The sequence below is a fragment of the Scyliorhinus torazame genome, chromosome 16 (genome assembly GCF_047496885.1).
Source record: "Scyliorhinus torazame isolate Kashiwa2021f chromosome 16, sScyTor2.1, whole genome shotgun sequence".
NCBI lineage: Eukaryota > Metazoa > Chordata > Chondrichthyes > Carcharhiniformes > Scyliorhinidae > Scyliorhinus > Scyliorhinus torazame.
The window spans coordinates 60,192,770-60,218,815 of NC_092722.1; the positions used below are offsets into that span (position 1 = coordinate 60,192,770).

General features: G+C 46.6%; 1 protein-coding gene across 7 annotated transcripts in view; it reads left to right on the plus strand.

The window, feature by feature from the left end:
* hspg2 (heparan sulfate proteoglycan 2) overlaps positions 1-26,046 on the plus strand; it is a 644,821-nt gene that overhangs the window by 346,437 nt on the left and 272,338 nt on the right. For all 7 annotated transcript variants that reach the window (XM_072478556.1, XM_072478557.1, XM_072478558.1 and 4 more), the window contains 3 exons: positions 6,303-6,373; positions 8,067-8,207; positions 11,263-11,457. In XM_072478556.1, coding sequence (XP_072334657.1) covers positions 6,303-6,373; positions 8,067-8,207; positions 11,263-11,457 — 407 coding nt within the window. The remainder of the gene's footprint in view (positions 1-6,302; positions 6,374-8,066; positions 8,208-11,262; positions 11,458-26,046) is intronic.

Below are 26,046 nucleotides of genomic sequence, written 5' to 3' on the forward strand. Positions count from 1 at the left end.
ACGCTGCGACAACGAATGAACGGACATCGCGCAACAATCACCAGGCAGGAATGTTCCCTTCCAGTCGGCGAACACTTCAGCAGTCAAGGGCATTCAGCCTCTGATCTCCGGGTAAGCGTTCTCCAAGGCGGCCTTCAGGACGCGCAACAACGCAGAATCGCCGAGCAGAAACTTATAGCCAAGTTCCGCACACATGAGTGCGGCCTCAACCGGGACCTGGGATTCATGTCACATTACATTCATCCCCCACCATCTGGCCTGCGAAATCCTGCCAACTGTCCTGGCTTGATGCAATTCACACCTCTTTAACCTGGGGTTACCCCATCTCTGGATCTGTAAAGATTTAATCACCTGCTAATGGTCGCATTCCAAGCATTGTTTGGCATCTTTGAATTTGTCTATATATGTGTTTCTGGAACATACCTCTTCATTCACCTGAGGAAGGAGCAGCGCTCCGAAAGCTAGTGACATCGAAACAAACATGTTGGACTTTAACCTGGTGTTGTAAGACTTCGTACTGTGCTCACCCCAGTCCAACGCCGGCATCTCCACATCATAGAAAAAGAACGTTTGGGACAAAGTGGTGGGGTGATTACGTGGGGTGAAGGGGGGGAAATGGGGGAAGAGATGATTTCCCAAGTTGTTAATCCTGCGACCCTGTAACTTTTCTCTCTTCCCCATGTCGTGGGGGAGGGAGGATGGGGAGCTGGGGGCGCCGGCCATTGGGGGCGGGGTCAAATGGGAAGCGCGGGCTTTGTTCCCGCGTTATGGTAATCATGGCGGGAACAGGGAAGCAGGAAGGAGGGGGCCTCGCACAGTGGGGGCCAACGTCACGGGGGGAAGCTGAGGTTGGCCAGAGTTTGCTGACTTCTGGGAGCAACATGGGGGGTGCAATTACGCTAGAAAGGGATCTAGCCGGGGGAGGGGGGGGATTAACTGGGTTGCTGCTGCTGGGGAGAAGGGGGAGCTGGTATGGGGTGGGGTGGTTGGGGTGGGAGGGCGCCGTTGGGGGGGAGATCCGGCTACGTGGGAACCGGAAGAGGAGCTGGATTGAAAAAGGAGATGGCTAGTCGACAAGGGCGGGGGGGGGGTAAAGAGCCCCCCAACCCGGCTGATCATGTGGAATGTGAGAGGGCTGAACGGGCCGATTGAGAGGGCACGGGTACTCGCGCACCTAAAGAAACTAAAGGCAGATGTGGTTATGCTTCAGGAGACGCATCTGAAACTGATAGACCAGGTCAGACTACGCAAAGGATGGGTGGGGCAGGTGTTTCATTCGGGGCTAGACGCAAAAAACAGGGGGGTGGCTATATTAGTGGGGAAGCGGGTAATGTTTCAGGCAAAGACCATAGTGGCGGATAGTGGGGGCAGATACGTGATGGTGAGTGGCAGATTGCAAGGGGAGGCGGTGGTTTTAGTGAACGTATGTGCCCCGAACTGGGATGATGCCAATTTTATGAGGCGTATGTTGGGACGCATCCCGGACCTAGAGGCGGGAAACTTCGTAATGGGTGGAGATTTTAATACGGTGCTGGACCCAGGGCTGGACAGATCGAGGTCCAGGACCGGAAGGAGGCTGGCTGCAGCTAGGGTGCTCAAGGACTTTATGGAGCAGATTGGGAGGAGTAGACCCCTGGAGATTTAGTAGACCTAGGAGTAAGGAGTTTTCGTTTTTCTCCTATGTCCACAAAGTCTATTCACGGATAGACTTTTTTGTTTTGGGAAGGGCACTGATCCCGAAGGTGGCGGGGACGGAGTACACGGCTATAGCTATTTCGGACCACGCTCCACATTGGATGGACCTGGAGATAGGGGAGGAAAAAGAACAGCACCCACCCTGGTGAATGGACATGGGATTATTGGCAGATGAGGGGGTGTGTTTAAGGGTGAGGGGGTGTATTGAAAGGTACTTGGAACTCAATGACAATGGGGAGGTTCAGGTGGGAGTGGTCTGGGAGGCGTTGAAGGCTGTGGTTAGAGGGGACCTGATATATATCAGGGCACATAAAGGAAAGCAGGAGGGTAGGGAAAGGGAGCGGTTGTTGAAAGAACTTTTGAGGGTGGACAGACAATATGCGGAGGCACCGGAAGAGGGACTGTACAGGGAAAGGCAAAGGCTACATGTAGAATTTGACTTGTTGACTACGGGTCATGCAGAGGCACAATGGAGGAAGGCACAGGGTGTACAGTACGAATATGGGGAGAAGGCGAGCAGGTTGCTGGCCCACCAACTGAGGAAAAGGGGAGCAGCGAGGGAGATAGGGGGGGTGAGAGATGAGGAGGGAGAGATGGAGCGGGGAGCGGAGAGAGTGAATGGAGTGTTCAAGGCATTTTATGAAAGATTATATGAAGCTCAGCCCCCGGAAGGGAAGGAGAGAATGATGTGCTTTCTGGATCAGCTGGAATTTCCTAAGGTGGAGAAGCAGGAGAGGGCGGGACTGGGAGCACAGATTGAGACGGAGGAAGTAGTGAAAGGGATTGGAAGCATGCAGGCGGGGAAGGCCCCGGGACCAGACGGATTCCCAGTGGAATTCTATAGGAAATATATGGACTTGCTGGCCCCGCTACTGATGAGAACCTTTAATGAGGCTAGGGAATGGGGGCAGCTGCCCCCGACTATGTCAGAGGCAACGATATCGCTCCTCCTAAAGGAGGAAAAAGACCCGCTGCAATGCGGGTCCTATAGGCCCATTTCCCTCCTGAATGTGGATGCTAAGATTCTGGCCAAGGTAATGGCAACGAGGATAGAGGATTGTGTCCCGGGGGTGGTTCATGAGGACCAAACTGGGTTTGTGAAGGGGAGACAGCTGAATACAAATATACTGAGGCTGCTAGGGGTAATGATGATGCCCCCACCAGAGAGGGAAGCGGAGATAGTGGTGGCGATGGATGCCGAGAAAGCATTTGATAGAGTGGAGTGGGATTATTTGTGGGAGGTGCTGAGGAGATTTGGCTTTGGAGATGGGTATATCAGATGGGTACAGTTGCTGTATAGGGCCCCGATGGCGAGCGTGGTCACGAATGGACGGGGGTCTGATTATTTTCGGCTCCATAGAGGGACGAGGCAGGGATGTCCTCTGTCCCCGTTATTGTTTGCATTGGCGATTGAGCCCCTGGCCATAGCATTGAGGGGTTCCAGGAAGTGGAGGGGAGTACTCAGGGGAGGAGAAGAACACCGGGTATCTCTGTATGCGGATGATTTGTTGTTGTATGTGGCGGACCCGGCGGAAGGGATGCCAGAGATAATGCGGATACTTGGGGAGTTTGGCGATTTTTCAGGGTATAAATTGAACATGGGGAAAAGTGAGTTGTTCGTGGTGCATCCAGGGGAGCAGAGCAGGAAAATAGAGGATTTACCGTTGAGGAAGGTAGCAAGGGACTTCCGGTACTTGGGGATCCAGATAGCCAAGAATTGGGGTACATTACACAGGCTTAATTTAACGCGGTTGGTGGAACAGATGGAGGAGGACTTTAAGAGATGGGACATGGTGTCCCTGTCACTGGCAGGTAGGGTGCAGGCGGTTAAAATGGTGGTCCTCCCGAGATTCCTTTTTGTGTTTCAGTGCCTCCCGGTGGTGGTCACGAAGGCTTTTTTCAAGAGAATCGAGAAGAGTATTATGAGTTTTGTGTGGGCCGGGAAGACCCCGAGAGTGAGGAGGGGATTTTTGCAGCGTAGTAGGGAGAGGGGGGGGGGTTGGCACTACCGAGCCTAAACGACTATTACTGGGCCGCCAATGTTTCAATGGTGTGTACGTGGATGGGAGAAGGGGAGGGAGCGGCGTGGAAGAGATTGGAGAGGGCGTCCTGCAGGGGGACTAGCCTACAAGCAATGGTGACGGCACCGTTGCCGTTCTCACCGAAGAAATACACCACAAGCCCGGTGGTGGTGGCTACATTGAAAATTTGGGGGCAGTGGAGACGGCATAGGGGAAAGACGGGAGCCTCGGTGCGGTCCCCGATAAGAAATAACCATAGGTTTGTTCCGGGGAGAATGGATGGGGGATTTGGAGCATGGCAAAGAGCTGGGGTAGTACAATTGAGAGATCTTTTCGTAGATGGGACGTTTGCGAGTCTGGGTGCGCTGAGGGAAAAATATGGGTTGCCCCAAGGGAATGCATTTCGGTATATGCAACTGAGGGCTTTCGCGAGGCAACAGGTGAGGGAATTCCCGCAGCTCCCGACACAGGAGGTGCAGGATAGAGTGATCTCAGAGACATGGGTGGGGGATGGTAAGGTGTCGGACATATATAGGGAAATGAGGGACGAGGGGGAGATTATGGTAGATGAGCTGAAAGGTAAATGGGAAGAAGAGCTGGGGGAGGAGATTGAGGAAGGGCTGTGGGCTGACGCCCTACGTAGGGTAAACTCATCGCCCTCGTGTGCCAGGCTAAGCCTGATACAATTCAAGGTTCTACACAGGGCGCATATGACTGGAGCACGGCTTAGTAAATTTTTTGGGGTAGAGGATAGGTGTGGGAGATGCTCGAGAAGCCCAGCGAATCACACCCACATGTTCTGGTCATGCCCGGCACTACAGGGGTTCTGGGTGGGGGTGGCTTTCGAAGGTGGTGGGGGTCCGGGTCGAACCAAGCTGGGGGTTGGCTATATTCTGGGTTGCAGAAGAGCCGGGAGTGCAGGAGGCGAGAGAGGCTGATGTTTTGGCCTTTGCATCCCTAGTAGCCCGGCGCAGGATATTGTTAATGTGGAAGGAAGCCAAACCCCCGGGTGTGGAGACCTGGATGAACGACATGGCAGGGTTTATAAAGTTAGAACGGATCAAGTTCGTATTCAGGGGTTCGGCTCAAGGGTTCACCAGGCGGTGGCAACTGTTCGTCGACTACCTCACAGAAAGATAGAGGGAATGGAAAAGAAGAAGACAACAGCAGCAACCCAGGGGGGAGAGGAAAAGGACGGACTCTCAGGGATGTCATTGTGTATGTATAGACACTTGTTATAGGTAATGTATATTGGATTGTTGGATTGTATCTTTGGAGAGTAACTATTTTTGACAAGGCAGTTGCCACTCAGTTTTGTTTTTGTTTTTGTTTATATATTATTTATTTATTTGTTTAAAATTGGCCACGGTTATTTATATTGCTTTGTTGTTGTTCAAAAGAAAAACTATGTACTGTTATGTTTGGCCACAAAATTTTGAATAAAATATATATTTTTTTAAAATTTTAAACTCTAATAAAAATATTTATTTTTTTAAAAAGTAGTCCCAGGGGTGAACTGATGCAGCTCTTTAAACTTGCCACAACACATCAAATGAATAATTTGGGAGGAATTTCTTATCACCAAGATTAATGAGAATGTGGAACACACTGCAACAAAGAGAGGTTGAAGTACACAGCACTGATGCATTTAATTGGAACTTTCGATGTACATATGAGGGATCGAGGGAGAGGGTGACATGGGACCAGTTTGGGAGGAGGCTCATGTGAAATGTGAACACTGATATAGACTAGAAGGTGCACTTATATCGAGCTTCTCACAATGTTCTCGGAGCTTCTCGGGATGTTCCAAATCACTTACAGCCAATGTAGTACTGTTGTACTGTGAGGAAACATGTCAGCCAAATTCGAGCTCTGCAAGATCCTGGAAACGTGAATGAGATAAATGACCAGATAACTTGTTTTTTTGATGTTGGTGAAAGACAGCCTTCCCTCAGTACTCTATGGAAACGTCAGCCAAGGTTATATGTTCAATCTCTGGTGTGAAACTCGAACCGGTGACCCAGAGGTGAGAGTGCTACTGCTGAGCCCATGCCGAGAGGCCACGTTACAAATAAAAATTCCCTTCTGATGTATTTGAATCTAGTACCTTATCTGGCAGATTACTCCAAATGCTAATCACATCTTGAATAAAGAAGTTTTTCTCAACATCTATTTTAAATATATTTTTCACTAATAGTGACCAACTGGCCTGACTTACCTTTAAGTGACTCAAGTTTGTTTCTCCAGATAACAGAGATTAGGTTTCTCTCAACCTTTCCCTTGTCTTAAACTAGGGATCATTTATTATGCCCTTCTCCGCAACTCCTCCAGTGCATTTATTTTGTTTTAAGTGAGGTAGCCAGATACCTGGTCAGCACCGGAGTCTTCTCAAACGTCACTGGAACTCTGGGGTTGCTAGCCAAGAGGGAAGAGCCCACATTAGCGAGAGCAACTCTCATCCCACCGAGAGACCAACCATGATGGCTTGGAGGCGTCTTTTAAAATTTAGGTCTGCTTTCTGGTAACCCTCTTGATTTTCCCAAGTTTCTGAATGAAACCAGAAATGTTTAATTTGCTGTGTTGCAGCTGGCTGTACGTGTGACTGGAGAGGAAGTACAGGAGGCCACTGTGATGCCTTTGGGCAATGCCAATGCAAGGTAATGATTGAATGCTGCCATTGAAGAACAACTATTTATATACATCAAACACAACCACAACCAAAAAGAGAACAAACAGGAAACCACAGAACAAATAAATAACCAACACCCCCACCCTCCCTGCTGTTACCCTCCACTCACTCTGCCTCCTTTTTTTAACCCCAAGGCCCCCCCCCCCCCCCCCCCCCCCCCCCCACCCGGACTTCTTAACTATCCTTGACGAAATCGATAAACTGTTACCAGCTCCAGGCAGACCCCTCCACCGTCCCTCTCAAGGTGAACTAAGGAATTCCGCGAGGTCGCTCACCCACACCGCCAGTTTCAGCGACCCTGAGTCCCTCCATTCCAACAGGATCCGTCTCCGGGCTACCAGAGAGGCAAAAGGCAAAACTCTCTCGCCCCCCCCCTGGACTCCCGGGTCTTCCGACACTCAAAAAATCGCCACTTCTGGAGTCGGGACCACCTTCACACTCAGCACCTCAGACATCACGTCAACAAACCCCCTCCAATATCCTCCAGGTTCGGACAGACCCAAAACATGTGGACATGGTTTGCGATCTCCCCCCCCCCCCCGCGCACCGCCCACACCTATCCTCCTCCCCCTCAAAAAACCTGCTCATTCTGGCCACCGTCATATGCGGCCTGTGAACTACTTTAAATTGAATGAGGCTAAGCCTAACACACAATGAGGATGCATTCACCCCCCTCAGAGCCTCCTCCTATAACCCAGCCTCCAACACCCTCCAAAACCTTCCACTTCTTCTTAACATCTCCTATTGGGGCACCTTCTTAGCCCATTAATTCATTGTAAATCTCTGACACCCTTCCCTCACCAACCCCTGTTTTTAACACCACCTTATCCTCAACCCTGGGAGCAGCAGGTGCAGAAAGAGCGGCACCTGTTTCCTCACATAGTTTCGCACCTGCAACCCATTCCCGCTGGGCAGCTCATACTCTTCTATCAGTCCCTCAAGACAACAAGTTCTAAAAGTGTCGGGTCACAGGATGTCCTGTCGGTCCACAAATGTAGACACACACAACTGAGGCTGGGCTTGGCAGTGATGCCGGTTTTCACTCCCCGTCACGGCTCCCACATGAATAACAGCCACCCGGACAGGGCACCAAAGAGTGACAAGGTATCTGTGAAGCCACATTCTAGCAACTAGTCCAACAGTTTCAGGATAGAGAATTAGGTTGCAGGGGATGGCGATAAGGTGAATGTTTTCACTTTAAGCACTGAATTAAGCGTGCCTGCCATCTATCAATACAACTCACTGCAATGCAGAGAAGACTGAGACAGTCTATTCTCTCAGTCGTATGTGTGGCTCCTACAACACATCACCAAATGGACCCTCTCTGGGGCTTTGAAACGGAACAAAATCTGGGATGAGGGTAGGAATAGTCAATGATCGAGTTCTTGAAACTTCATTCAACCCGACTGCACTGTCTGTAAAATAGGGATGAGTTACACTTCCTGGGGGTGTATTATACTGACAATCTGGTTTAAGTAAGAAACCTGACGCTCTGTCACTTCAAGTCATGAACCTACAAATCTACTTTCAGAGAGATGCTGTTTAAATCCAATTTCACTTTGTTCTTTAAAGTGTTTTACTGCAGAATGATATGACCCACTTGCATTAAATGTCACTTTTAATGCAAGTTTAACCTTGATGATTTGTCTTTTTGATTACAGCCTAATGTGCAAGGCCGGACCTGTGACACTTGCAAAGCCGGTTACTTCTACCTGAGTGCAGAGAGCAGAGAAGGATGCCTGCCATGTTTCTGTATGGGAGTGACGCAGCAATGCAGCAGTTCCTCGTACTATAGAAAACTGGTGAGTTTTATATTAACCATTCAATCTTTGGCAACCTGTGTATGAACAGTAACTTAGTCATCGCCTAAGGAAAATTATCTGGGAATATTGGGCTCATGAAATATTCCCAGTACCCACAGGCTAAATGTATCCAAAACCTTGCACTGGGAACAATCTTTACTTCTCCCCTACCCCCGACATTGTCTCCCAATCCAGGAGTGTTTAACCCTTTTATAATGTGCCTAATATCTGCTCATGTGGCTCAGCATTATACTTTGTGTCATCATACTCTTGTGAAGCACCTCAGATTGTTTTATTACATTAAAGGTGTTATATAAATATAAGTTATAAGGGGCTGCTTTAGCACAGGGCTAAATCGCTGGCTTTGAAAGCAGACCAAGGCAGGCCAGCAGCACGGTTCAATTCCCGTACCAGCCTTCCTGAACAGGCGCCGGAATGTGGCGACTAGCGGCTTTTCACAGTAACTTCAGTTGAAGTCTACTTGTGACAATAAGCGATTTTCAGTTGTTGTTGCTGTCAGATAAGAGCTAGCATATGATGAGCATATGGAAAAACTGATGCAGTTAATGCTGTTAATTTCTGCAGGTTGTGATCTCATTTGTTCCACCAAGCAACTTTTGAAACTTTCCCCTTGTAAATCATCCACACAAAACCCAGCTCCAGCAGTAGTAAATGACCCTAGATTTGTGTGATAGGAATTGCACATCGAGAGGACTTTGACATAGGATGTTCCTCCATTAACACCAGAGATGCATACATCAGGCAATCCTGCTGATGCTGGCCTAGTTCAAAGGGTGTGTTCAGAACAGCATTGTAAGTGCATAGATGTACCGTATGTGATGGCAGTTTGGCATCTCACTGCATCACTTTGCATCATGCATGTTTGAAATTTTATTCAGCCAGATTCCAAAGATGTGTTAGCCTATCACATCTCAGAAGTAAAAATTGAGATTAAGTGCACACTTGGTGGAGGTGAGCATGCCAGTGAACCTTCCTGGTGAACGTGATGGATCTAATGAATAAGTAACAGTATCCACGCCTGTAACTGCCGTATCCAGAATCTCACTTTTTTTTACAGAGCAGTAGGAGGCCAGTTGACCCATTGTGTCTGCACCAGCTCTCCGCCTGAGGAATGACCAAGATCCCATTCCCCACCTTCTCCCTGGAACGCTGCACCTTCTCCCTTTTCAGAAAACAGTCTAACTTCTTTTTGGAATGCTTTGAACCTGCCTCCACCACAGTCTCACGCAGTGCATTCCAGATCTTAACCATTCGCTGTGAAAGATTTTCCTCATGTCGCTTTTGCTTCTTTTGCCAATTAGTTCAAATCTGTGCCCTCTCATTCTCAATCCCTCCGTAAGCGGGAACAGGCTGGTATTTTCCGGCCCTTCCCGCAGGCAGGAGTTTACTGGTCCCTCTGAGTGCGACCCCCGTGGTGGGTTCCCTGGCTGCAGAGCCGGTAAGCTCGCAAATGGCCTTTGACATCAGCAGGATTGGAAAATCCCACTGGTGGCCAATGGAGAACTGCTTCCGCTGTGGATGAACAAGCCGCTCGGGTGTCGGAAAAGTTTGTTTTAGATGGTTGCTTCCAATACACTTTCAGGTCAAGATTTCTGCTTTCCAGTCTGGAACGGTTTTTACTGTAGATAAATTCAGGTCTCTGCAGTTTCAGATATACAGCAGCCAACCAACCTTTCTGGAAGTCCTTGTCTCTCAGCGTCCAGCTTGTCTCTCAGCGTCCAGCTTGTCTCTCAGCGTCCAGCTTGTCTCTCAGCATCCAGGTCTCCAAATGCCTTTCCCCTGGCTCTCTGAAAATCATCCCACTCAGGCAGGACCCAATCACCGCCTGTTACCGGGCAGAATACAGGCTTTTTGGCCAATTAATTAGCCACGAGTCGAACCGAGTCCCACCGATCTCATGGGTGCCAAAGGTCTGAGTTGTACTGTCCGAAACTTAGCACCATTGACTATGTTGCAACTTTTTGAATTCCTCACTCTCTGCTGCTATATTTACGCATGACCATTAAGCAGCCATGGGTCAAATTGATAACGACAAACATTAAAGAAAGGGGAAGTAAGGGAATCAGCAGAATGGACCCTTACACAGGCATGTGGCAGATGACATTGGTGGGAAGAATGTAAAGAGACGATATAAAATAATGGGTACAATTCTGAGGAGGGTGCAGGAGCAATAGAGCCTGGGGTACACATGCACAAATCACTGCGGGTGACTGGAGAGATTGAGAGCGCAGGTAATAAAGCATCGAGCACCTTTGGCTTTTATGAATAGCGGTTTAGAGTAGAAAAAGCAAAGAGGTTATGCTAAACTTGTAGAGAGCACTGGTTCAGCTGCAACTGGAATATTGTGTCCAGTTCTGGGCACTGACTTTAGGGAATGTGTGAAGTTACTGAAAAGAGTGCAGAAAAGATTCACAAAAATGGTTCCAGGGATGAAGAACTTCAGTTAAGTAGATAGATTGGAGACGTTGGAAGTGTTCTCCTTAGAGAAGAGAAGGTTGAGAGGGGATTTGGTAGAGGTGTTGAAAATCATTTGGGGTCTCATTAGGGGCCTGGATAGAGTAGATGGAGAAAAACATTTCCCGTTGATGGGAGGATCGAGAACAAGAGGGCAGAGATTTAAAAACATTGGCAAAAGAAGCACTGCAAACATGAGGAGAAACCTTTTTACACCGCAAATGGTTAGGATCTGCAATATGCTGCCTGTAGAGTGTGGTGGAGGCAGGTTCAACTGAGGCATTTAAGAGGGAATTGGATTATTATTGGAAAAGAAAGAATGTGCAGAGTTCCCGGGAAAAGGTGAGGTAATGACAATAGGTAAATTGATCCTTTAAAGAGCCAGTGCCAGTGTAGATATGATGGGTGAATGGCCTCCTGTCCTGTAAGCATTCTGCTGTGAGAGATTTTTCAGTGGCACTTGTATATCATGGTTGTTGTCTAGGTTTCCTGGTTTGAAGGATACTGTAAGGCCTTTCTGATCAGGTACCTTTTTCTAAGCTGTTAAACAAACCACCTTTCATCCTGTTCACTTTCATAGGTTGCAAGTCCGTTTGTTCCACCAAACAACTTCCAGAACTTCTCGCTGGTGAACCGCCAGCGCAGCACTCGCATCACCTCGGGGTTCACAGTGACGGTGAGAGACAGGCAGCCACAGCTCTCGTTTGGACGGTTTGGGGAACACATACAGGAATCCTATTACTGGCAGCTTCCAGAGGCATTTCAGGGAGACAAGGTACAGCTCCAGACTCTCGATCTAAATGCTTTGAACCCTATACTTTGAAGGTTTACAAACGTTTTGCTACAACTCAAGCAGGACTTGGCCATGCTCAAGGAGATGTTTCCTACTAGTAATCAAGAATGTTTATTTCGGATTGAATTTTCTGCCATGCTCCTATCACAATAATGTTTTGATATTTATAGTTCAAGGCTTTGGAGGTTGCTAATTGTCTGTTTTGTGACATTTCTTGACAGCATACGGAGCAAGCAGGAACTGGTTTGATTACAGTGGAGTGGGGACCCATTGTGAAGTTATTCAGGAACTCCTGATACCATAAACAGCAGGGCCTCATAGCCACCCTGCCATCTATCCGACAGGCTGATCAGTAGGTGGGAAGGAGCACTAACCATTGGAGGCCGCAGGAAGGGGGATAATCCCTGCCAATTGGTCGGAATGGAGGCCAGCCTTTGGGGTGAGAGGCTTGGTAACCAGGCTGTGACTGGAGGCAGAAGTTTTCCTTGAGCAGCCAGGGCGAACACTCCTGCTCCACCAGGCCCTCAAGGAATGGTGGAGAAAGACACTCACCTAGTGAAGCCCTCAGCTCCCACATTCCATTCACTACCGAATTTCCCAATCCTAGGGAAACAATACATGCTGCAGTGAATTTTAAATGGGAGGTCCTTATTGCACTGTGGTCACCCCATTTAATTATGTTCATGAGTGTCACTCAGATGTCCCAATATCCGCCATGTGAAGCTTAGTGATATGTTGATGTCTTGAGCGACAATTTACCTTTAACACAAACACCTGCCTGATGTGGAGGAGTTAATATTGAGGGCAGTACCATAATGTTAAGAGTGGATATATTGCTTACATTTAGAAATGAACCTAATATCCAATGAGTTCACAGTCTTTATTCGGTGATCGGTGTAGTCACAGGGCTGTTCAATTTCATCCAAATTGTGCAGCTAAGTACATTACACCCATGGAATGGAACATTTGTCTGTGTGATCCAGTACATTCAGTGTGCAAGCCTCCAGTCTCTTTATAGTCACAGCACTAGTTTGAGGGTTAACCACCCTCAGAAATTCTGACACAAGACCACAAGCTGAAAATCTAGATTTGAATTCAGAGCCATATTAAAAGCTTTGATCTATTTTCAATCAAAAACTGCCAAATTCCAAAGATTAGGTTCTGACAGCAATTGAATTCTCTTTTTTTCTCTGTAAAATTAATCTGCCCAGCACCGCACCTCAAGGCTTAACAGACTTTGATATGCGTGGAACTAGCAGTGACTAAAGTTTAACCCAGGTTCATATAAATGTATGTGGAATGCACGTTAATTCGGCCTTACACATGTACATGGAAAAGATAATACTGCCATTTCAAAGCAGAGTTATTGGTGCCTGTAGATTGACTGCTGGAACTGGCAGTACAAACCTGTGGCAAATGTAGAAATGCTTTGAGCCAAGGGCTTAGTCAGTTGGACAAAATTAGAAGGGGTAGAGTTGATCTGGTAATAAATTTTCTCAGCAAAACAAATTAAAATAATATGGAGTCAGTGCCTGAACACACGGATCTTACAGTTGCATTCCATTAACTCTTAACGACAACTGTGAAGGTTCAGGGGTGTCTTCCATTCACTTTTACTTTATGTTCCCAAGGTAAACTGCACCTTGGTCTGTTGTTTTTTAACTTTCTCTCTGACGTACTGTTCACTGCTCTGTACCAGTTCACCTCTTACTGTTGTTTATTCCCTTTCTTCAGAGGGAGCAATTCTTTGCCCGTATTAGACGTGGACACAAGGTAGCGTTTGTATTGGGCCGGCTGGAATGGCCTTCTCATGGTTTGACTGCTATGTTTGTCTGCTTGGTCTCGGCTTTGCGCTGTTAGCTTCCAGTCATGAAAACGTGCCATGTTTTGTGAAGGCGCTGAAGTGAAATTGTACCTTGAGGTCAGACGGCAGAGTCCTGGAATGAAACAACGCCCCTATTTTCTCCAACTGGTTTAGGTGGTCAGATGCCGAGCAAATGTCGTCTGATCGTGATGCAGCTTCCTTAGCAGTGTTTCCTACGGCAGGCAGACTGAGGGCAGATTGCCCTGCCTTTCCTCTCCGCTCTGAATGGTTATGAAAGGGAGAACAGGAAAGAAGACCGGAAAATATCGTAGTTTAAAGTAAACAAAAATGTGCGATACACATATATTTCTCCCAAAGAGAGAAAGCTCAGTTTTTCACCTCCAGATCAAGAAATGAGCAAGGACTGTACAATATAGTTTCATGTTTCTTGGAAGGACAGTATTGCGAATAAAAGAGACATACTGTCAAAACTTTTCATCTTGCACACATCGGGACAGATGCAAGAATGCCAAATTTTAAAGGGCTCAACAATTTATAATGCATGAAAGAAAGAATGCTGAATGGTTGGCAAGTCTCAGGCAAAAGAAACAACATCTAGGCACTCTGCCTTTTTTGAGCTAAACAAAAGCATTGGGGGGGGGGGGGGAAGGAGACATCCCTGTCAGTATTGCGACCATTTACATTTTCCAACCAATTGCTGACCTTTTCTCATGCAACATAAATTGTCGCTTCTTTGAAATTTGGCGTTCTTGCGCCTGTTCTGATTAATGCCAGATGAAAACCTTTGGCGGCATGTCTCTTCTTCAGCAATATTCTCAGGTTTAATGTTTGTTATATTGTCAAGACTGGAAACAAGGGAGAACAATGTATCTCTTCAAAATCCTGTAGCTGTTGGTGAATATGGAAGCACCACCAGGTAAACTTCTCACCATTTCAGCTTAATCCATCTAGTTTGCGGTCAACTCCTTTATTATGACTGTGAAATAAACAATAAGAAATCCTGTGTCGCATTCACCCCCTTATTCCTTTCTTTCTCCTATTCTATTTTAAGCCCTACTCTCTGTTTTTCTTTCTTTTACTTTAACAATGGTCTCCACTCAGTTTAATCCTCTTCCGGTGTTTAGTTTTAAGCTTCGAAAACCTTCCATCACCTTCTCTACATCTCCCACCCATTCACCACCTTGCAGCTTGGAGTAACTTTGTAGCTCAAAGCAATTTTTCCTGATTACCAGGAGCATAGATTCAGTAAAGATTGACCAGTGGAAGTGGCCAGACCAACTTTTGTCTTGAAAATTGCTTCCAAACAGGGAAATGGTGCCCCTGAGCCCAGGTGAGATCCGCCCACACTTCGCAGAAAAGTGCACTGTGCACAATTTCAGAATCTAACTTATTTTTCATCTGTTACCCATCAAATCTTTTACTTTTTTCTGATGCCTAGGAACAGGATCCTGGTATCCTGGTCAATATTTATTTCTCAGCCAGCATCAGTAGGAGCATTTACACAGCAGCTTTAACATAAATCGTCTCGAAGCATTTGTGTTGTCATCAGGGAACGTTTGACAATGAGCTGCAGGAGGAGGTATTAGGATGGGTGACTGAAAGCTTGGTCAAGGAAGTGGGGGGGTCAAGAAACAGCTTGAAGAGAAGAGCGAGGCAGAGAAGTTTAGGGAGGGAAGGCAAGTCCGCAAATCGTGGGGACAGAGGAAATTTGAGCTGCTGAAAAGGCCAGAATTGCGGGGATGCAAAGAGCTCAGATCATCATGGGACTGGCAGTGGACACAGGTAGGAGCGAGACCTGCAGGGGATTAGAACACTAGGGTGATCATTTTAAATCTGAGACAGTGCTGGACCAGGAGGCACCATGAGTACAAGGATAGTGTTTGAATGAGACTGGGTGTGAGTGAGGATATGGAGAGCTGGGACATAATGTTTTGGATGAGCTCACGATGATCAAGTGGAAGATTGGAGACTGGCCTGGGGAGCGTTGGAAATAGTCGAACCCAAGTGTAACAAAGTCATGAATGACGGTTTTGGCAGTAGATGAGTTGAGGTGGGCATGGAGTCAACGCTTTTCCACAGATGGAATTGTGCGGTGTTGCTGCAAAGGATGTGCCATCAGAGCTTCAGCCAAGGGTCATATAATGAAGCAAGTTTGCAAACAGTGGTTCAGCCTTAAGACAGTGATCAGTGCGAGAGATGAAACCTGCAGCTTGGGAAGGAGATTTGTAGAGGGGACCAAATACAGTTGCTGTAGTCTTTCTGTTATAAAGTTGGGACATTTAATCTCTGCTCATCTTGGGCTAGATGCCTGGAAAATAGTCTGACAAATCATAGGCAATAGAGAGGGTAGAGTGGTGGTTCAGCAATAATGTTGTAATCGTTATCTCATTGCTGCTTGTGTGAGCTTGTGAGATGCACTTTGGCTGCCATATTTTCTACATAACAACAGTGACCACATTTCAAAAGTTCTTTATTGGGGTATGAAGCACTTTAAGACATCCTGAGTTCATGGTGGGTGCTATGCAAATGCCAGCCTTTTCTCAGATATTCCCACTACCTTCTTGACCTTGTCTTTCTCAGTGGTAGAGAGCAAAGGAGAGGGAGATGCTTCTGAAGTGACCCTGCTGAACTTTTGCACTTTTTAAAATTTTCTCTGTTTTACTGCACTGCCTCAGTTACTTCAGTAGCAATTGCACTAATACAGATTTGCAAATTGTTGTATTGTTTCTAAGCTGCCTTTTCCCCCTTTTTAAATTTATTTTTAAATAAATTTAGCGTGCCCAATTCATTTTCTCCAATTAAGCGGCAATTTAACGTGGCCAATCCACCTATCATGCACATCTTTGGGTTGTGGGGGCGAAGCCCACGCAAACACGAGGAGAATGTGCATACGGACAGTGACCCAGAGCCAGGATCGAACCTGGGGCCTCGGCACTATGAGTCAGCAGTGCTGAGCACTGTGCCACCGTGCTGCCCATTATTTCCTCTTTTTGAACACATGAATTAGGAGCAGGAGTAGGCCATCTCGAGCTACTCTGCCATTCGATGAGATCATGGCTGATCTGTTTGCGTTTCAAGTTCCACATTACTGTCACTCTCCCCCCCCCCCCCCCCCCCCCCCCCCCTCCGCCCCCCGAGAACCTTTGATTGCCTTGCCTAACCAGCCTCCACCGGCTTCTGAGGCAGAGAGTTCCTCTGAGAGAAAATATTTCTCCTTGTCTCTGTTCTGAAAGGGTGGCCCCTATTTTTAAAACTGCGCCCTCTAGTTCTGGACTCACCCACAAGAGGAAACATCCTTTCCACGTCCACCTTGTCAGGATCTTATATACTTCAATCTTGTGCATTTCAATCTGTATCCCAAACCCCCACCCCATCGCGGCCAGCTCAATGTATTAATACTAAATATATTAAAATAACTGAATGTTAATTGTTCCCTGTAAAGATATTGGGCGGGATTCTCCCCTTCTGACGTCAGAGTGTTGACGCCGTCATAAGAACTGGAGAGTGTAATGACGATGTCATCGGACAGCTAAGTGTAGTGATCCTCTGCCCTACCGGAGGCCAGCACCGCATTGGAGCGACCCATGACGCTCCAGCTGCCAATATGGCGTCAAATAGGTGCCTCAGGTCTGCGCATGTGCGCTGCGACCGGTGTGAATGCGCGGTAGCTTCCTTCTCCACGCCGGCCCCGACGCAACATGTCGTAGGGCTACAGGGGGCGGCTTGGATTAAACGAGGCCCCCCACCAGGAGAGGCCGGCCCACCGATTGGTAGGCCCCGATCGCGGGCCAGGCCACGGAAGAGGCCGTCCCCGACAGGATGGATGGTGAGGTCCCCGCCAGGTAAGACCAGATGTGAACGATGCCAGCAGAACCCGGGCTTTTCTGGCGGCCACTCGGCCCTTCCCGGGCGGCGAATCGCTGGGGTGGCCGGCGGTGCGCCGACCACGCCGGCGCCAGTGGCGCTGATTCTCCGGTGACCAGAGAATCGGCGGACCGGCGTCGGGCAATTCGCGCCCGGCCCGCCAATTCTTCGTGCCAGCGTGGCTTGAGAGAATCCCACCCATTATATACATGCAGACTAGAAAATCTTCATCTGCTAAATTAACAAAATGCATGGGCTTCACAATGTCAGCTAGTCTGTCACATGGGTCATGTTTCTTTATAACTGAATTTAAGAGGAGATTGCCACAAATCTGACCATACTGGCATAAAACATGGAACTCACTCCCTCTTAAAGGCCTAGATGCTGTTGGATAGTCAGAGGCTTTTCCCCAGGGGAGAGGGGTCAATTACCAGGGGGCATAGGTTTAAGGTGCGAGGGGCAAGGTTTAGAGTAGATGTACGAGGCAAGATTTTTTACACAGAGGGTACTGGGTACCTGGAACTCGCTGCTGGAGGAGGTGGTGGAAGCAGGGACGATAGTGACATTTAAGAGGCATCTTGACAAGTACATGAATAGGATGGGAATAGAGGGATACGGACCCAGGAAGTGTAGAAGATTGTAGTAGTCGGGCAGCATGGCCGGCACGGGCTTGGAGGGCCGAAGGGCCTGTTCCTGTGCTGTACTTTTCTTTGTTCTGAGTCAGTTGAGATTATGAGCACTGAGTGTGATAGATTTTTTTTGTTGGCGTGAGAATATTGAGGGATTTGCAGCAAAGCCTGTTAAATAGGTTGAAGGTGCAGATCAACCATAATTTAATTGAGTGTTGAAACAATCTTGAGGGGCTGACCTCTTCCTGTGTTTGAACAATGCACTCCGGAGGGGGGGGGGGGGGGGGGGGCACACGGGAGGTGGGAAGATTAAGCCATTTTGTATAATAAATGGAAATTAGCATCCACTGTGCATCTGGAATAGTTCCAAGCGGTCAGTAATTTTTGGTTAGAAAGATGTTGGCATCTTCATTGGCACGTATGAAAGCAGTTTTTTAAATATTTCTATTAACATTCAGCATGCGTTGATATTGTTTGACGGACGATGTTCCATGTTAAATCAAAGCCGCTGTATTTTTGACCTGCAATGATTTGATGTACTCACCTTGGCCAACCACAGCAATATAACCAAACCGTATTTTCAGAACCTGCCAGCGTTTGCTTACATGGTCGTTTCTTGTTTGTGCTGATGTTAGGTTAGCTGGAGCACCTTGCTGAGCAGGAGGAAGAGTTTGTATGTTCTAACTAACGTGCAAAATTACATTCATTAGAAAGACCCGTCTTTGACTGAGGACCAGCTGAGGAAGGATGCAGCCATCTGGGAACTCTTAGGCTCCTCTTCATCATTTCCGAGGGTCAAGCGATCCTCAAAGGTAGCAATGAAACTGCATGAATAGTGTTCAGCATGACTCTTGGTGACTACGGATAGTACGAACTACAGATAGAGTAGATTTAACCAGTCCATTGACCTAGTTCGCAAGGTTATTTCAGCTATTTTAAAGACTGCATTTTCATAATTCTTTTATTTCTCCTTCCCCACTGCAAATAAGAAGTCTTACAACACCAGGTTAAAGTCCAACAGGTTTGTTTCAAATCATTAGCTTTTGGAGCACTGCTCCTTAGATGAATAAAGAGGTAGGTTCCAGAAACATATATGTAGACAGAGTCAAAGATGCAAGATGATACTTTGAATGCGAGCATTTGCAGGTAATTAAATCTTTACAGATCCAGAGAGAGGGGTAACCCCAGGTTAAAGAGGTGTGAATTGTCTCAAGCCAGGACAGTTGGTAGGATTTTGCAAGCCCAGGCCAGATGGTGGGGGGTGAAGGTACTGCGACATGAATCCAAGGTCCCGGTTGAGGCTTCACTCGTGTGCTGAACTTGGCTATAAGTTTCTGCTCGGCGATTCTGCGTTGTCGCATGTCCTGAAGGCTGCCTTGGAGAACGCTTACCCAAGATCTTCGGTACAATCTTCGAGACAGTTCACACCTATTTAACCTGGGTAACCCTCTCTCTGGATCTGTAAAGACTTAATTACCTGCAAATGCTCGCATTCAAAGTATCGTCTTGCATCTTTGACTTTGTCTGTATATATGTTTCTGGAACCTCCCTCTTCATTCACCTGAGGAAGGAGCAGTGCTCTGAAAGCCAGTAATTTGAAACAAACCTGTTGGACTTTAACCTAATGTTGTAAGACTTCTTACTGTGCTCCGCCCAGTACAACGCCAGCATCTCCACATCATCACTGCAAATAAGTTCGGTAAAAGTAATAAAACAGTATACAGTCTATTATTCCAATTATCTTTGCTGACTTTGCATGTGTGCTGTGAATGACGCACGGGAATTACTTTGGGCTATACGTTCCAGATCAGCATTACTGACTTTGTTAAAAAATATTCTCCTAATCTTTCCTGTGGTTTTTTTGTTGATTACTTAAATCCACTGGGTACTGGCCTCTTCTGCCAGTGGAAATAGTTCCTCCTTGTCTGCTTGAACATCTCTGTTCGTTCCTCCCATGACCTCTTCTGCTCCAAGACTGACAATCCCAGGCTCTCCACGTGACTGCTCTCCCTCACCCCTGGCAGTTGGCTGTGTTGCCTGTGAATGGTCATCATCTGCAGTCATGCTCCAGGCCTTGTTCAAATACAGATCAAGTCAGAACATAATTGGACCCATAGCATCACGTTGATCCGTCATGATTGGATCTCAAAGTGAACCAAGGGAAAGGGTGGATTAGCAAACTGGCAACCCACTTAATTGTTCTTACAGCATGTTTTGGTGTTTGTTTTTGGAATGGTATTTTGGTCTTAACACTGTGATTTTACACCCGATGGTCATCCTTCAAAGGACAGCAGTGAAAATTGGGATACTGTTGTTGATTTGCATGGATTTGGACACTGCATGGCCGTTCAAAAGAGGGAGAAAGTTTACTGAACAATTTTGAAAGGAAAGTGCACAATGTCCTTTCGGGAAGGAAATCTACTGTCCTTCAGTGGTCTGGCCTGGATCTGACCCCAGACTCACAGCAATGTGGTTGACTCTTAACTGCGCCCTGAAATGGACTAACAAGCCACTGGGTTACAGGGTTACAATGGGTAACAAATGCCGACATTCACAGCAATGCTTACATGCCATGAAAGAATAAAGAAAAAAAAGCAACTGTCCTTGCCTGTACTGTGTTTTCATGCGTTTTTATTATTTAGTAAGTGGGGCGCGTGTAACTGGATTGCAGTGGTGTTTTTTTTTGATGCAAGTACTCTTGATGGATGACTTGTTCCTACTTCCTTGTAGTCTGTGCCAGATTTGGAAGAGCAGAAGCGAATAGATGATGAGATATGGGCAATTATAACTGGCTTTACCGCTGAGCACAAACCACCTATTCGCACCCCACCCGTTGGCAGGAATCTGTCCAATGCATCCCATCCGCTATCTCGACTGGCCGCAACAAGGCCTGCTGGACCACCCGCTCCCTCTTCCTCTCGCAATATGTCATCTCATTCCGCACGCTCATCTTTCTCTTCAAGATCTGCTAATCCCCGTTCTCCTCTCCCCTCATCTCTACATTCCCCTCCCGGCTACTACAAACAGGTACGGAAATCTTGCTTCAGTGGCAAATAGAATCATCCACTTGCACCTGTAGGCTTAGGATTAGCAAAAAGTCAAGGCATAGTTTTCCATTTAGTAAAATGCCAAAGTATGTCATTACAAGCTGTGGATAAGGGAATCCCTGTTTGCCAGCTATCTTCATCAGGAATGTCGAGCGTTCAATTGACGACTGTTACAGATGGTGAATGGTTCCAGTTAACTGTGACCTTAGCTTGCTGGACACTAAAATTGGATTTTAAGTTGTCAGTTGGCAAAGTATGTTGATAGATCATGTGGTGCTCTGCAGTAGTAGGATATGACATTGTGTCAATTCCTCAACCTCGGAGGTCACCAGTAGAAGAAAGAAGTGGATTTAAGGTGCTTCGACCGAGGGGGAAAGTGAGTCGGTGTAAACTGGAATAGAAACAAAAAATGCTGAAGGCACTCAGCAGGTCAGTCATGTTGTGGAGAAATACAGTCAACGTTTCAAATTGGTGACCTTTTGTCAGAAATGGAAACATAAGAGATTTTAAACAGTGAGTGATTAAGGACCGGACTGCACCGCACCCCCTGAGAGTGTGACGCAGATAGATTCTATCGAGGCATTCAAAAGGAAATTGAACTGGCACCTGAAAAGGAAGAATGGGCAGGATGACTGGGCGGAAACGGGAGAATAGCACTAAGTGAGTTGCTAATTGGATGAGCTGGTACAGATACAGTGGACCGAATGACCTCCTGCGCTGTAACAGTTGTGATACTCTGTGAGGTACAGCAGCAGCAAAAGGGGAAAATGTGGAAAGGACAAAATGGAAGGTCTGTGATAGGATGGGAGGAACGAGAGATTAAACGGCAGAAGGGATAATACAGCAAGGCAAAAAGGGATGGTAATGGGGAAAGTAAAGACATAAGAGGTGGATGTAGATGAGCTGCAAATGGCAATAGCATAATTATCAGTGGCTCACCACTGTTGAGACTGACCGAGGGTAGAGGTCTGATTTTGCAAAAGCTTGATGACTTGAAACTTTGAATTGAAATGCTGTAATTAGCCTTGGGAGTGGAGAATGTTAATCATGTTGCCTGATATGAGGACGGCAAGGTAGCGCAGTGGTTAGCACTGCTGCCTCACGGCACCGAGGACCCGGGTTCGATCCCGGACCTGGGCGTGCAGAGTTTGCACATTCTCGTGTCTGCTTGGGTCTCAGCCCCACAACCCAAAGATGTGCAGGTTAGGTGGATTGGCCACGCTAAATTGCCCCTTAGTTGGAATTTTTGTTCTTTTAAATGTTACAGAGTATGTGTGTGTGCAGTGTGCTGTAGGACACAGAGGCTCAGGGTTTAACCGCTTAGAATTTTGAATATTTGCTCCCATCAGTCAGACTAAGGTCTACCTGGGGAGGAGTAAGTGGCTCTGTCGTTTTCTCCCCCGACTGGAAAATGTGCAATTGTGAAAGGATTAGGTTTCCATCTGAACTTGTGTGAATAGTTGGGCCAGCACACTCACTGGGAAAGCTGGTATAAGCATACTCCCAGCCGAGACATGATAGGGGAGAAAGTTGAAGATAAAATGTCAGTAGTGTTATTCTCCATTTTTTTAAAATGTGAGAGCTTGCAGTATTTTTGAAACCGACGCCATTATAAATTGATGAAATTCAGTGTTGATTTTCTCTGCATACAAATACAGATGAGGACCATTCCTCAGACTCCCTCATTGCAAGCTCAGGAATCAACAAACCTAATTTCATCCCCCGTATCAGGCCCAAGGCCTGGAGGCTTCGAAAAGGTAGCCAGAGTCAAGTTATGCATGGAATGTTCTAGTATCTCCATGCATGTCTAAGATGTGAATGGCTTCACAAAGCTGCCTGTTTGACTACAAGTTCAAGACTTTGCACAAAGGCCCCAGTCTGCCGAGAAGCTCATCAGATTGCCTGTGTTTGCAAATGTTGTCGTTATTCACCATGCCAACTGGTTGAAGATAACTTTAAAAAAGCATCAAAGCAGCATGTTTGTGTTCAGAAAATGTAGAAAATAGCTGAGATTACAAAATGTAGATCATTCTGCATGAGATTTTAACATGGTTATAAACGGCCTGCTGGGTACAGTTATCAATGTTTTATTTGTGTTGAGTTTTAGTTAGAACTAAAACTGCGTATGTATGGTTTTATTGTGATTGGTTCAGAAGTGCACGTTTGGATTTGAGTGTCCTGATACTGAGTGTCATTGGTAAATTATTAAAAGGGGAATCTTATTAGTCACCGGAAGGGATTTTGCACCCCCACCCCCTCCATTCCGGCAGTGGAGGTAGCTGACCATCGGCTGCCAATGGGATCTTCCGGTCACGCTAAAGTCTACTGCATTTTGTGTGGCTTGCCCGTCCAGCTGCCAGTGAACCCACTGCGGGGCGACGCCTTTGGCAGGACCAGAAAATCCCACCCATCGTGTTCGGACAACACTCTTGAGAGGGGACTTGAGACACATTCCTCATCTCTTAAAAGTTCTGTGAATAAGAGATGTTCCACGGGTCCAATGTCTCTTCCAGGACTACCCATTGGATGTAACATCAACTTTTGGGTGGGTCTGCCATAATGTGATGAGCATCTTTCAAATGGATGTGGCCACTCTGTGGCGGAGTAATGCCAGGCATCACCTTTTCCACTCGTTGCCATAACCATGCTGAATGTTCGGCATGTCGGTGTAATTGGAATCCAGAGTTGGCTTGGCTGGCAGGAGAGCAGATTGTTAGTCCCCTGAAGGAATGCATCAATGGACGATGGTTTCGGTTACAGAGAGTTTGCTTTTTAGCAAGGAAGTCAAACAGAGCCAGGAAATGTAACAGGGTTTCCCGCTCTCTGTTTCTAAATAAAATACTTCACAAAAACAAATTGACTTCCTATCCCGGAGCCCCACCAGCCAATGAGGCCTGCGACATCTGTGCCCAGCATCACGCCTCCCCTTTTTAGTGAGCTCCCCACCGCAAGTGAGAATTCTGTTGGAAACCTGCCAAACTTAAAAGAACGAGCTTGCCCCTGGCAAGTTTGCCAGATTTGCATTAGGATTCCGCCAATGGAAAATCCTGGCCAGAAGTTCCAATCTCTGATGTGGAAAGTGATGGGGAATTCTGTTTCTAGATTTCTGCATCATGAAGATATAAAGAGATTTAGAAATGGTGCAGGAAAATGGTGCTGAAGTAGAAGACCACCACAATCTTATTGAATGGCAGAGTCAAATAGCCTACTCCTCCTATTTCCTATGTTCTATTATCAACTTTATTATAGATTGTCCGTACCTTCCAATTTCCAAGTGGCAGGAATGTTCCTCCCTTTGGTTAATATTTACTGTACTTTCAAATAAGTAGCTGGATTTCAGAAGGCTGTGAAGTTGCAGATTGATGAAAAGCTTTTTGAAATGGAGGAGTAATCAAAAAAGTAAAATTAAGCATTTTTCCAAGTGACCTTTCCCCACCCATGAACTGAGGGATGGTCTCCATTCAGAGGAAGTAGACGTTTTAGACCAGGCAGAAAAATGTCTTCTACCCACTGATACCCGCATAAGAAACATGATGGCAGCTGACTTTATATTTATGAAACAGACTGTCTATACCCTGAACTCTTAAAGACTTAATTTGTAACATCTTGAAATGAAAGTTGCCATAGTCCCCGAGGATCTTAGGTTGCCCACCCCTTTGAGTGGGAGAGCTGGCTGGTGGTGATTTAATCTGAGGGTCACCACACCTCAGACCAGGGGCAAGGTTAAGAAGGTGAGGCCTTCATGGATAACCTCAGCTGGAACAGGAATTGAACCCGGCTGTTGGTGTCGCTCCGCATTGCAAACCAGCCATCCAGGCAACTGAGCTAAACTGCATCCATTGTAACATCATATAGGTGTCATGATGCAATAATGGGTTCTTCCTTCACAATGTCTGATCTTCAAAGCATCTAAAACCCGAATGAACAACTGGAAAAGAAACAATAGGAAATTTTCCAATGCTTTGAGGGGAGAAATTGTGGGCTTGAGGCTGACTAAAGTTCCAGCACTCCCAACTTGCTGTTCCTTCTGTCTTAGATATAGCTAACCTGCACCTTGGCTCTCTAGGTGAGCTGGTCTTTTGTATATCAGGCACAGAAAAACCTCTCTCTAGTTAGACATGGAGAGCCTCGAGCGTGTCGCTGGGTTCCTGTGCATGTCTGACATTCACCACACTAAACAAAAGGTGTAAAACGGTATGTTAATTTTGTAACAAAAACAGAAAATGTCAGCAATAATAAACCGGTCAAGCAGCATTGTGGAGTTGGTGGGGGTGGGAAATGTCAGTATTTCAGATGCATGATCTTTCATCGAAACTGCATTTCTCGCCTTTGAATTGGCTTCTGCTTAGTTCATTTTGCTCAGTCATGTGGATTTTGCTCAGAGTACAGTACTTCTGACATACTGTTAGGATTTGGTACCTTTACAAAGGCCCAGCGCATTCTAATCATTCCACAAAATTCTGTAGTAAAAGCAAACCTGTTTGTATTTTATCAGCAGAGAATTGAGGGACGGGGGTGCAAGGGGTGTCTGCTTCCTGAGACACTCCTGAGGAAGGGATGTCCTTGAATGTGCCTTTGACTTCTTCTGTCTGTATACTTTCTCTGTTCATCCCGTGACTGCTTCTTTTTCCTATCCTAGTATTCTCTGCTTTACAAGGGCTTCAGCCTCCTACCTGAAAGCAATTACTATTGGCAGCTATCTCACCAGTACCTGGGGAACAAGGTAACCTGTATTTCCAGTACTGAATTAGAAACCAAATCTTTGCACAATTGTAGTTTGGATAATAAATCCAATTTATGTGTGTGTTTCTTAATATGACAATGCCTTTGCATGTATTATTGAAGAAAGATTCACTGGTTTGATCTATGCTCTTATGGTTCGGCGAGAAAGTGTTGAAAGCCTCTGGGCTGGATTCTTCGTCTGTTCACTGCAGCGGGATTCTCCAGTCCCGCTTTAGGGAACAGACGATTTGGCTGGGTGCCAAATTCTCCGTCCTCGCTAGCAGCGGTAGCGGGGCGGACTCACAACGGAGAATCACGTTGTGTTGCCTGACATAGAAGAGGATTACTGGCCTAACCATCTGATGTAAGGTGACCAGTTGGTGATGAATGGAATGACACACAAACATTATCATTCAATTGTAGAAGATTAAAAGTGGGGAGTTCCAGAATGATAAGTTTGCATTTAGTTATATTGATTTGCAAT